The sequence below is a fragment of the Bufo gargarizans genome, chromosome 3 (genome assembly GCF_014858855.1).
Source record: "Bufo gargarizans isolate SCDJY-AF-19 chromosome 3, ASM1485885v1, whole genome shotgun sequence".
In the NCBI taxonomy this organism is placed as follows: Eukaryota; Metazoa; Chordata; class Amphibia; order Anura; family Bufonidae; genus Bufo; species Bufo gargarizans.
The window spans coordinates 392389752-392403885 of NC_058082.1; the positions used below are offsets into that span (position 1 = coordinate 392389752).

Here is a 14134-nt window from a genome sequence, read left to right on the forward strand (position 1 = left end):
ATAGAAAATTCTGTAAGGTTCACAAACTTGCAGGATGACAGGCCGAACTGGATGGACAAATGTCTTTTTTTGGCCTTATGTACTATGTTACATGACAGTGAAGTGCTTAACATGTTTCTGTGAGTAATGTTTCCCCTTACCTGAAGATGAATTGCCGCATGACACTCTTTCATCATCTCCAAACTATACAACTTATCAACTGGATGAAAAGGATTAACTGCAACCATCGTACATCCAGCATTTGTGTAGAAAACACCTGCTATATATCTCGCTTGAAGACATTTCAGAACTGCAGAAAAACAGAACAAAATATGAACACTCACTGTCTATGAAAATAATGAATGCAATACACATCAGTCCCTTTGCCCATGACACAGGCAACCAAAGCAAGCATAGGGTTTCAAGGTGACTTTGGGTGTAGGCTGATAAATACTGATATACCTTAGGTATGTGGTCTCATGATAACGATGACAGATTTGAACTGGACGGTAAAACCTCAACAAGGCGGGGGTGTTTTGATACTCTCTCAACCTTGTTATTGATGTATGCATATTTCTATACAATATTGCCCCATGATAATTTATACCACCCCACGATATGGGAATTTTGTGCGATTGCGATTAGGGCCCTAAAAATTGCGATAACTGTATGCGATGCGATATTTTAAGGGAATTGTGCTAGAGGTCTATTTGCTTGGATTTTCAAGGCAAAAGCACACACAAATTACTGATAATGCAGAAATGTAGGTATGCTTAACGCAAGAACTGAAATGCACAGTGTTTTTCAAAATAAAACATCTTTTACTAAATTAAATAACATATTTGCATTACTGCAAAAGTACAAAATACAAAACTAATAGAATAAATAAAAGAACATTTGTTCTTTAAAATAACGACTTGCCTCCAGCCCCTCCTCCCTCCCCATACTGTAACTGATGTATCGCCGGCAGCGCTGTGCAGCATAGCGGCCGACGATACAGCCGTGTCAACCATGTAAAAAGTCAACCATCGCTTTATAAGGCGCACTGCCATTTCCCCCCCACTTTTGAGTATCTTATAAAGCGAAAAATATGGTAATATAATTGCAGCATTTTTGGGTCGGCCAATTGGCGATTGCGATATGGCGATTAATTGCGATTGCATTGGCGATATATTGTGCAGGCCTAATCCCATTACTTTCATTGTCTTGCGTTTTCTACTGTGCATTTGTGCATATTGTTGTTATTCTTTACTTTTTAAACTTAGTGAATGTTTTCATAATGGCAATACAAAACATCACAGGTGACATCCAAGAAAACATAGTTGTCAAAACAGAGCTCTCACCGGGGGGGCCCAAAGCATCGTGGCAGAAGTGGAACGACGTTCAAAGCACCCTCCTAAGTTCCCCTTCGTCTCAGGGACATGATGACCAGAAAAACAGCGTCCCGACCGGGTCTCAGAAGGCTGACCGACTTCTTTACCGCTCAGGAACCGGAGGGCGGCTTCCCGCCATTGCGACATGCAGCAGTGGAATGCCGTGATACTGGCGGCACCGCTACACACGCCAGCAGAGGAAGCGCTCCCCGTTCCTCACATGGATATGAGGTCCCTGGGGGAAGAAGTGAACTCTCACCTTCGCCGCAAAGCTACAACCCCAGAAGCGAAGATCGCAGGCATGACTCTGGGCAAGAGGAGGGGGCCGCCATGACACCTACGTTGCCGGTGAGTAACCATACAGCCGGCTCTGATAAAGGAGGCACCCCCTCTCCAGACAAGGCCCAAACAACACCCTCAAGCGATGCTACAAGCACAGGGGCCGCACTACTAGATCCTCTGCAGAACTTTATATGTACTGACCAGGCAGTGTCAGAGAGCTCATTGAAAGCGATGATGACAGCGGTCCATCAATCTCTCACATCGCAGCTCCAGCAGGTAGCTTCCACCATTACCTCTGCTGTAGACGACCTAGGTTCCAGGGTGAATCATATTGAATACAAGATGGGGGAATTGACCAACTCCCACAATAACCTTATAGATGCACACTATTCCCTAGAGGACGAGGTGTCCGGGCTGAAAGCCAAGCTGGCAGATCTTGAAGATAGGAATAGACGCAACAACTTGAAATTTGGAGGGATCCCTGATTCGGTTTGCTCAGCCAATCTTCAACAACATCTTGGAGAAATGCTCAAAATGGTGTTTCCTGATAAAGATCCCAATCTTCTTCTAATTGATAGAGCTCACCACCTACCTAAACCGAAACATCTCCCGGTCTCCGTGCCCAAAGATGTTATTGCACGTTTTCACTTCTACGGCACGAAAGAAGATTTAGTTGCTTATATGAAGAAAAACCGTAACCTTCCAGCTCCCTTTCAGGACATTCAAATATTCGCCGATTTGTCCCAAGCGACGTTGCAAGCAAGAAAACAACTTTCCCCAATTACCAGACTCCTGAGAGATCTGCAGATACCATATAAGTGGGGATTCCCGATGAAGCTCCTGATTCACAAAGATGGACGGACATTTATCATCAAAAACCCGGAAGAGGGTGAAGCACTACTTAAGGCCTGGAACACAGGTAGACCGACCTCGCCGACAACAACAAAGAACAAGCCTAGCGCCCATATTACTCCAGATTGGGCCACAGTGGGTGACTGATCTCAATAGTATGGCCTAGAGCGGTCGTTGCCTCCTCTGGCCACGTGGTTTTCCATTACAGGGATGGAGGAATTGGGCCGGACTGTTTCCCCCAGACCTCTCTGGTCCAGGTTTTTACATAACCTCCTCCAGACCAGTCATAATAATCTGTAACTGTTTAACCCCAGTTTACTATGCAAACCGTATTAATCCTAATACTGTATTTTCTTGTTACTGTTGTCTCCCCTTTTCTTTTTCCATGTCCTTTTATCTATTTTTTTACAGATGGTAATGCTGCACTTTCTCAATTTCCTACACAGGCTAGAAATGTAAGATCTACACTATGTATATCACCTCAAGGTATTTTCATATTTGATGGCAGTTAAGGTATTATCTATCAATGCCAAGGGGCTTAACTCTCCATATAAGAGATCCTCGTTTTGGAAGGATGTTCGCTCCTCTCATACTGACATAGTGTGTGTTCAAGAAACACATTTTGTGAGTGGCAAACATCCTAATTTCTCTAATAAAGAGTTCTCCATGGTAGTACTTGCTAATTCTGCAAAAAAGAAAGCAGGAGTTGCCATTGCAATAAAAAACTCACTGGGGTTCCAAGCAGAAAAAGTGATTTGTGATGAAGGCGGGCGATATATTATCTTAGTAGGCCAGATTGGCACAGAAGTAATGACTCTTGTCAATGTCTATGCCCCCAACAAATCCCCAATTAGATTTTTAAACAAAGTCCTGACAAAAACTCGCAAGGTTCAAAAAGGCTCTTTGATGATGTGTGGGGACTTTAATGTTGTCCCGAACGGTTCTATTGATTCATCCAGCTCAAATAGAGTATTGGCGCCCTCGTTGGGACGGTGGATACGAGACAATCAGTTTTATGACACGTTTAGGTGTTTAAATGCACATTCTAGGGAATATAGCTTCTACTCTGCTAGACATAGATCATTCTCCCGAATTGATCTATTTCTCTCAGACAGATCTCTTTTGCCTAAGATTTCCAGCTCTTCCATAGGGAAGACATCCTGGTCAGATCATGCGCCCATATCGTGTTCTATCTCCCAAATACTACCGACAAACACGCTAAGAATGTGGAGAAACAATACTTTTCTCCTCCGTCATCCCACATACCAAACACAGACGAAAGCAGCTTTGATTGAGTATTTCTCCCTCAATAACACAAATGATGTAGGTAGCTTTACTGTTTGGCAAGCTCATAAAGCGACAATCAGAGGAGAACTGATTAAACAAAGCTCTCACTTTAAAAAAACCAGGGAAGCTAAACTGACATCTCTCCTGGATGAGGAAGCTAGACTAGAGAGACAAATTAGCTCTGACCCGTCCTTACTACTACATAAAAAGTTAATGTCTCTCAGACATGAAATCCACTCTACTCTCCAAATAGATTATGACAGGCAGCTAACCTCTATGCGCCTAGCATATTACAAGTCGTATAACAAACCAAGTAGATTAATGGCGAGGAAGGTAAAACCACTGGCCCAAAAAATTAATATTCCCTTTGTACTAGCCCCAGACAAGATATCTAAAATCACCCATCCAAATAAAATAGCAGAAGCATTCAATCACTACTATTCGAAGCTGTACAATCTTAATAAAGACGCTTCTACCCATCAACCATCCACGGAAAGCATTAACGCTTTTCTTCAAAAAATTAATTTGCCCTCTCTTAACTCTGAACAATTAGCAGATCTAAACTCCCCAGTTTCCAATTCTGAAATATAAACTATTATTAAATCTCTCAAAGCGAACAAATCCCCTGGTCCGGATGGATTTTCCAACGAGTATTATCAGATATTCTCCTCCATACTACAACCACATCTAGTGAAACTCTTTAATGGAGTCCTACTTGGGGACCGGTTTCCATCTGAAATGCTACAGGCCACCATTGTCACCATACCTAAACCGGGGAAAACACCGGATTCCCCTGCAAATTTCCGCCCGATATCACTGCTTAACTGTGACATTAAGCTATATGCCAAACTACTTGCTCATAGACTTATGAAATTTATGCCTGAATTGATTCACAGTGATCAGGTAGGCTTTACGAAGGGCAGAGAGGCCCCAGATGGGACTAGGAGGATGCTGGGGTTATTGCAGAAAGCTGGGTTCATGGCGTCGCCTTCTCTGCTTCTTACCCTGGATGCAGAGAAGGCGTTCGACCGGATTCACTGGGGATTTGCATCAGCAGTTCTAGATAAATTTGGGTTTCATGGCTATATAAAAAATGCGATTTTAGCTCTATATACTTCCCCCTCAGCTAGAGTATTGGTAAACGGGTCCTTATCTTCCCCATTTTCAATCACAAATGGCACTCGCCAGGGTTGCCCTCTTTCCCCTTTCCTATTCTTAATGGTTATGGAGCCCCTTGCAGAATTGATAAGGATGTCGGACAAGATTAGGGGTATCCCAGCCGGTAACCGCCAACATAAAATAGGACTGTTCGCAGATGACGTTATTCTCTCGTTATCTGATCCCATTCCTTCCTTAAGAGCGGCTTCTCGGATTCTTAAAGAATTTGGAGAGGTATCGTACTATAAGGTTAATGAGTCCAAATCCCAAATATTAGCTATAAGAGTCCCTCCACCCCTGAAAGAGATATTGGAAAAAGAATTCCCTTTCCAATGGGCAGAACAATCTATTACCTATCTTGGTGTTCAAATATGTTTCCCCTTATCTAAAATAGTTAAGACTAATTACGATACGCTGTACAAATCTCTTCAATCTGACTTGATTAGATACTCAAAAATAGAACTGTCCTGGCTAGGGCGAGTAATAATATATAAAATGATGATTCTACCAAAAATCCTATATCTATTCAGGACTCTGCCTATTCCCATCCCGGCTTCAGTCATAGCTAAGTTTAAGTCTCAAATGCTTTCTTTTATATGGAATAAAGGTCCTCATAGAATTGCTGCCTCGATACTTTATAACCACAGGTCCCATGGAGGCCTAGGTGTCCCTAATCTTCAGGGGTACTACAACTCCTTTATCCTCAAGCAACTAAAACTTTGGCTTAGTACAGAGCAATATCCGAGCTGGAAACAGATAGAAATAGATCTAAATAAGGGGAGATCTCTCCGTTCACTTCTTTTATTACATGCAATAGACAAGAACTTTCCGCTCCCCACAGCACCGACAATGAAAGCAGCTATCCAAACATGGAAAACATTATTGCAGACAACTGAACCTAAACCACAGTTGAAAACCTTGCAAATCCCTGTAGAGATTCTGCAATATTATATTCCGGACCTCTCGGTGAGTGGGTGGCGGAAAGCTGGGTTTCAGGTGTTGAATGACTTTTACGATGGAGACGCCGTTAGGTCCTTTACGTGTCTGAAATCGTCGCATAACCTACCGGATTCTTATAGCTACCAGTTTACCAGAATATCTCACTTCTTAGGTAAAGGGCCTAAAAGAGAAGTCAATATACCAGCGATTCTGCTCAATACAGTACGTAGCCCACAGGGAACTCCACAGGTGCCTACAAGGGCAATCTATAAGTACATAACTAATGATGAGCACTTTACCAAAAAGGCACATCTACTAAATTGGGAGAGAGATCTCAAACTCTCTTTTTCCCTGTCTAAATGGCAGATTGCGATTAGAACTACACATAAAGCCACGAAAAACTCTAATATGGTTGAAGGTTATTTGAAACTTCTAACAAGGTGGTACTTCACCCCAGTCAAACTAGCTAGTTTTTATCCTAACGTTCACAATGTATGTTGGAGGTGCCAAGTGAAACCTGGTAATTTGTTTCATATATTCTGGGACTGCGATAGACTTCGCCCCTTCTGGGCAGGAATTAATAAGTTAATAGAAGATGTCCTGGGATGGAGTCTACTGTTGTCTCCAGCTATGGCGCTTTTATCATTAGATATTGACACATTACTACCCCCCCCCCCCCCCCCCAATTTAGACCTTTGCTGTGTCATATTTTATTAGCGGCCAAATTATTGATTGCTAAGCATTGGAAATCATCTCAGAGCCCTTCCATGACCGAACTAACAGACAAGATCTCCACCAATGTTATATTTGAACACTTATGGGCCCAGAGAACGAACAGGTTAAAATTTTTCTATACTTCTTGGTCCCTGTGGCTGGTTAAATTTCCTATGACTCAGTAATCAATCCACACTGTATTCCTCTTGAGCATTTCTCAGGTGTAGCCTGCATTGGCCTAATATGTATGTAAGAAATTATTTGTCCATGGATGTTCACCAACATTGCCATCTTTCCCACTTTTTCCTTTTTCCCCTCTTTTTCTTTCCTTGACTTACCTTCTGGTAACTCTCTGAACTAATGTTATGGTTCCTTATCATTGTTTCCCTAAGTCCTATGTTGGCAGCACCCGTGCGGGTGCCATAGGACTTTCTACTTTAAATCCAAAAATTGTCAATTTCCACAGAGGTGGCTGCGCCCACCGTTTACCGAATTTATATGTTTTTGGAACTCTTGAGTGGCTGCGTCCACAATATGTCGTTGTCTTTGGCTATCCAGTATTGACCATTAAAATCTTTTTGAGAACAAACAGAGCTCTCAATATGCAATGGAGCATTACAGTAAATCTAGGATGAGTAAGAAACAGTGACGGTAACTTTATGACAGACTTAAAGGGGTTGTCCCACAAAAAATATTCTATAGTTTTCAAACCAGCACCTGGGTCTGAACACTTTTGTAATTGGATTTATCATTATTTTCGCTTTATAAGACGCACTTTTTCCACCCCAAAAGTGGGGGGAGGAAATGGCTGTGCGTCTTATAAAGCGAATACTACTGAGTGCTTCCATTATGGAAGTGCTCACTAGTATGCTTTAGGTGCCGGGAGTAGGGAGTGAAGCGCTGCAAGCGCTATTAATACTCATCCTCCTGGTCTTAATTCCTGGGGTGCGAGTGCGACTGCTGCAGGAGATGTAGAGGAGCCGCAGCACAGGAGAGGTAAGAGAAGTTTATTTTATTTTATTCTGATGTGAAGTCTGATGGGGGGTCCCCAAGGTCTGATTGGGGGGGTGACAATGAGGACTGATTTGAGGTCTGATAGGGGTCTGGTCTGAAATAAAGGGCATATGAGGTCTGATGGGGGTCTCACATTGAGGGCTGATCTAATGTCTGATGGGGTCTGACATGGAGGGCTGATATGTGGGTCTGATGTGATGTCCTGATATGGGGGTCTGATCCGAGGATCTGATATGAGGTCTAATGAAATATTTTTTTTCTTATTTTCCTACTCTAAAAACTGGGGTGTGTCTCATCAGTGCGTCTTATAAGCGAAAAATACGGGAAGTAAAAATGTTGTGTAGCCACCGAGTTATACATTAAAATGTATTTGTATAGCGCCACCTAATGTTTGTTGTTTTCTTATTTCTTTGGCTCACTCAGAAGGCTGCACATGCTCCGTTTCATCCTTCAACTACCTTCTGAGCTGTGATTGGGAGAGAGCTGAGACACACCTCCTTAACTGCAGTGGAAAAGACACTCCTCTTGAGCTGACAACTTCATATATATCTGGCAGAGCAATGAATGGGGATATTTCTGGATCCATGTGAGGTAAATGAGTATTACACTCACCGGTAATCAACTTTCCTGTAATTCTCCATGACAGCACATCCCGAGAAAGACTCTCTGACAGGACAGGAAAAAACAAAGGGGTTAAAAAGCCCCACCTCTACCTCTCATCGCCAGTGTATTTTAATGGAGACAAGGATAAAGGTTAGAACCGTAAAAGAATAGAAAAGGGTAGGAAATATGTGCCGTCATGGAGACTTCCAGGAAACTGAATTACCGATGAGTGTAATACTCATTTCCCCAATCGTCTCCATGACAGCACACCCTGAGAACTAACAAAGTGAAAAACAAACTCAGGGAGGGACAACCGCACCAAGGACATTACGTCCAAAGGCCATATCCTCATTGGCAAATACATCTAGCCTATAATGTTTAGTGAAGGTATGAGCCCTCTTCCAAGTGGACGCCCTGCAATCTGCTCTAAGGAGGGAGAGGCCCCTTTGGCCCAGGAGGTAGACACTGCTCTTACTGAATGGGCTCTGAGAGAAGGAGGAGGTTCTTTACCGGAAGCTCTATATGCTTCCGTAATAGCATTCCTTATACAACGGTATATGGAGCTCTTTGCCACTTTCCTGCCTCTATTAGGGCCAAAAAAAATGTGCAAAACAAATTTTTGTCTATCCTCCATTCTCTGGTAACATCTAAATAACGAAGGAAGGCCATTCTCACATCTAGATTATGGAATTTTGCTTCCTATTCATTTCTGGGATTGGCACAGAACAAGGAAATGACTTGGGATCTGTGAAATGTAGATACTACTTCTGGAAGGAAACTTGGGTCTAGTTTAAATATTAGCTTATTCTCGAAGGCCCTAAAAAAGGGCTCTTGGATGAATAGGGTCTGTAGCTCACATACTCTCCTAGCCGAGGATATAGCTACCAAAAAAGAAAAAAAAAAAAAAACACGTCTTAAGAGTAGACAGAGACTAAAAGTACTGTATTCAGGTTCAACGGACATACTATATTTTTAATTCTAGGGTTCAGCCTATCTGCAGCTTTCAAGAACCTAGAAACCCAGGGGACATCGCAAAGACTGGTGTTACAAAGGGCACCCAGGGCAGATACCTGAACCTTTAGAGTGTTTGGGGAGAGACCCGTATCCAAACCATCCTGAAGGAAATCTAGAATGAGAGGGATATTGGGAGAGGACTGGTTAAACCTGTCACCAATACAGGAGGTGAACTTCTTCCAAACCTTAAGATATGCTTTAGAGGTATTGAAATTCCTGCTTAGCATTAGGGTACCCACTACCCTCTGAGATAGCCCCAGACCTAGGAGGATGGACTGATCAGTAACCAGGCTGACAGCTTGAGAAGTCTGGGGGTCGGATGATTGATTGAACCCTGCATTAGAAGGTCCTCTGTCGTAGAATACAGAATTCCCGGCTGAGGGATCTCAGAAGACCGAACCAGCCCATTCTGGGCCAAAAGGGGACCACACGGATTAGGGTAAATTTCTCGGTCTGGCATTTCTGCAGGACCTTCGGAATCATCGGAATTGGGGGAAAAGCATAAACAAGACCCGATGTCTAATCCTGACTGAAGGAGTCTACCGCCATGCAGGGATCCCTTGGGTTGAGGGAGAAGTAATGAGACAGTGTGTGTTTTTAAGGCAAACAAATCCAGACCCAGACTGCCCCCAATGAACCTGGATCCTCCGGAAGGCTGTCTGAGAAAGACTACTCGCCTGGATCTGCCCTTAGATTGAAGGGAGCATTTTAGGTGCACCTCTGCGAGAGATTTTAAATTCTTCTATGCCCACGAGGAATTCTGTCTTGAGAGACTCTGAAGATGACAGTGCCTTGTTCCTCCCTGATGTCGGATGAAAGCCACTGCTGTGGAGTTGTACATGATGGGTTCTTGACTGGGCCTGTGTTGCTTTAAGACTTTCTTATATTGCCCGAACCTGTGCTGTAATTGGACGACATCCTCCTCTGAGGTTCGGACCAAGTGCCCTGGAAGGAACTACTGGCTATAAGGGCTCCCCAGCCCCAGACACTGGCTTCAGTTGTTAACGAGAAAACGTCTTCCTGATTCCAGGAAACCCCTGTCTGCAAATTCTTGTCTCTGAGCCACCGCTGTAAAGAGATTCTTACTTCCCTGTTTAGAGATATCCTCTGGTCCAGGGTTGACTGCTACCTATTATATTTCCTGAGGATAAGGTCCTGCAGAGGCCTCATGTGGTCTTGAGCCCAGGGAAAAGGGGGAATGCAGGACGAGAGGTGTCCTAGAATTTTCATGCCTTCTCTAATTGAGCACATGGGATTTTTCAGGAATTGCTGGATTCTGAGCTTCAGATTTCTAGAGGACGGAGTCTAGAAGGGTACCCCAAAAAACTCTTTGATTATCTGAAGGGTCAACCATTACAGGGTAACAATAGTACGTGAAGGGTGCCTGACACAGGCTACTCACTGGACCCTGGGTACTAATCTTCAACAGGTCTCATCCATCAGAATGCCAGAAGGCACAAACCGGGGAGAAAATCTGGACGCCATCTTAAAGCCATTGGCATTGCCCTATTTTTTCACCGAGGATGCACAGGAACGCGCGTCGGAGTGACATCATGATGGAAAGCCATGCCCCTCTGCGTCTGACGTCATCACCCGGCGTCTGGAGGGAAGCTCTTCCTAGAGTCACTCCAGCTGCCATTACCACTCCGCATATAGCCCTCCTGGACCGCCGCAGGAGAGAACTTTACCAGGGCCACCAACGTCACCAGGGACCCTGGCACAGACCCTGCTGGAAGAGGGAGCCAAGCTCCGGTCTGTAAAAAAATAAAAAATAAAATTGGTACAATACTGCCAGGAACCCGATAGAGCTCCACAGCACCTCTCTGATCTTCCTTCCCTGGAAGGACAGGAAAAAACACTGGTGTTGAGGGGTATGGGTGGAGCTTTTAACCTCTCTGTGTTTTTTCCTGTCCTATCAGAGGAAGTCAGTCTCAGGATGTGCTATCATGAAGAAGACTGGGGAAAGGGCTAGTTCCAGCTTTGTTAGAAAGATCATCATGTAATATATGATGTCTGATTTAATTTTTTACATCACGGGATAACCCTAAGTATATGGAGCACCAACCGGTTGTCTCCACGTATAAAACCATATATAATAATTAAACGTGAGACTTAAACAAGTGGAAAAATAAAGGAGAACTTAGAGAGGGGAAATATCAGAGCTTAGAAGAAGTATCAAATATTCCTCAAGTAGATATTGGAAAATAGTGCATAAGATAGAGGGTGTCGCCTAAGTTAAGTACATGGAGTTACTCAATCCTTAAGTTTTCTATATTTGGCACAAGCATCCCAAGGTAGTGTTGAGAGAATTGGGTTTGGATTGCTATAACCAAACCCGATTTGTTTGTAAACTTCTTTAACAATATCTACTCTGTACTACCGTAAGATGTTTGGCCTCCGCCGAGGTCTTTGCGAACTTGCGGAAAATATTGAATGATTTGCTTCAGGTTGCGTCTATGACATGACATGACACTAATGTTTATTTGCATAAATTAGTGTCAAAATCCAAAGCTAAACTTTGCTTCCTGCCTCATTAACGATGCCAAGTTCAGTTTAAAATTTTGACACTGTAATTCATGCCAATTAACGAAGTGTCACATCATAGACACAAAACGAAGTAAGATACTTGCTTCAAGTTCGGAAAGACCTCTGCGGAGCCCATCATTTTACGGTAGGATGGAGGCTATATTGTTAATGAAGTTTACAAATGAATTGGGTTTGGATACAGCAATCCGAACTCTATTCTTTCAACACTAATCCCAGGTAGTCGACAAAGGGTAGGTCTCTGGAAAAAGATGCAAATAAAGTTTCTAAACAAGTGGGTAATCTGTTGTACCCCGGTTTCTAAAAGGGGTTGTCTCACCTCATTAAGTCATAGTTATTGTGTATAGGATGTTGTTTTCAGTCACTTTCTAATATACTTCTATATTCTATATGGCTTCTCTTCCCAGTTTTCTTTCATTATACCTTCCTTTAGACCCTGCTCACCGTTAGAAGACACTTGCCGTAGCCGCGCTTGCACACTAGGAGAGAAATATTCAGCCTTTCTGGTGGCCGAGAATCACGGCAGCGAGCATACATAGAAGGCCAGTGTATGCGCATTCGCTCCCGTCTGCTGCCACCTCGTATGTATTCTTGTAATAGTTCCTGCAACCGGACACCTCGTTCTTCCTATAGAACAGCTTAAGGGCATGAGCTGCAGCCCTGAAGCTGTTCTGTACAGTTATGCCAAAAGAACAAATAGTATAAACCGGTTCAGGTCTTGCACAAATAGCCCTGGACCTGTAATATACAGATCGCAAGTGCCGGCTGTCATCTTGCCGAAGATGACTGTAGGAAAGCTTCAGGTCTTACCTGAAAGTTAACTAAAGCCACTGGCAGAGCGATAGATAGTATCAGTCTCCAGGTAACCTTATCAAGAGAAAGACAAAACCGCTTGCTGGGACCCACTGTTCTCTCTATATGCAAATAAATAGAGATAACAGTGTGCAGTGTGCTACAGAGGGCAGTCTGTGTGAGTGCTCATCGAGAGAACAGCTGATCAGCGGGGGTGCCGGGTGTCGGGCCCCAGCAGATCTGAAATTGATGACCTATCATCCTGAGAATAGGACATCAATAAATATAACTTGGACAACCCCTCAGATGCGGTGGTCAATCCTGACCACAGCATCTGAGCGCGTGAAACACTGGAAGCGCGCACTTCTGGTGGTGCTCCGAATCCCCCGTGCGGTAATCGGAGGAGCTGGAGCATGTGTACAGCAGCCGCTGTGTTTGTTAATGACAGGAGGCTGCTGCATAGTATTTGCTATAGAGCCCTTGCATATAATAGGGCTCCATAGTGTTGTGGAAATTTTATTATGCGGACATTTTATCTTAGGATGTGTGTGTGTTTTATAGATTGTCATCATGTCTCTCAGTGGTAATGGTAGATTATTGTATACATGTGTTTGTATGGGGTGTGTCCATTGTCTGCACAGCCACATTGGCTGCCCCTCCCTGTCCTTTGATATGTCATCACTTCCTGTATCCTTGTCTGGGGCTAGCCCCTTTTTACACCTTTTGTTTTGGTCAATAAAGGACGCACTGGGCATGGAGGAGGGAGGAGTTGTTCAGAATTGAATCAAGATGGTAGCATTTGTGTGGTTCTCTGGCTGCGTCTGATGGAGGATGGAGTTGCCTTTTCCTTACACTAACTTTGATGCGAGCTGATTACAACTATTAATATTTTTACCACAACAATAGGAAACTAGTAAAAATCAACATAGATTATAATGCTAGTGCATTGGAGTCTATGATAATAGCAATCTAATGATTGCATGTTATAGTTCCCTATGGGAACTATAGAAAAAAAAAGTGTAAAAAAAAAACAATAAACAAACTTTTTTTTACAAATAAAAAATTTCAAAATCGCCATTCCCCCCTCCCGAAAAAATAACAAACACATCATGGGTGTCGCAATGTGTAAAAATGAAAATACGGGAAACCGAAAATCTGAAAAAATCGTCCAAATGGCCGATTCAACGTTTTGGGTCGCTTTGTTTTCTACAAAATAAAAAGTGAACAAAAAAAGTCATACACACCCCAGAATGGTATCAATTAAAAGTTCAGCCCCGCAAAAAATAGGCCCCCAGAGAGCTCCGCACACATAATTACAAAAAAGTTATTTGGGTAAAAATATGGCAACAAAAAATTAAAAGAAAAAAAAGGAGCTCAGGTGAGGTGGCTCTACTGTCTGACTTAGTGGTAGCGGTGCTCTTGCTATGCTTCACCCAAGCGTATGTGTAAGTACATAAATAAATAAGGGTAGCAGGCACTCGCCATTAACAGCTGGATACACTATATTTATTGCAATTAAAAAAATAACGATTTTATCAATATTAAAATGTCAATAGTACATAATATATATTAAAAACTAAATA

At 43.0% G+C, this 14134-nt stretch overlaps 1 protein-coding gene across 1 annotated transcript in view; it reads right to left on the reverse strand.

Moving 5' to 3' along the window:
* Window positions 1-14134, reverse strand: part of MYO19 (myosin XIX) — an 833713-nt gene that overhangs the window by 805499 nt on the left and 14080 nt on the right. Inside the window, exon 3 of the mRNA XM_044285692.1 lies at window positions 141-289. Within this exon, the coding sequence (XP_044141627.1) occupies window positions 141-289 (149 nt within the window). The remainder of the gene's footprint in view (window positions 1-140; window positions 290-14134) is intronic.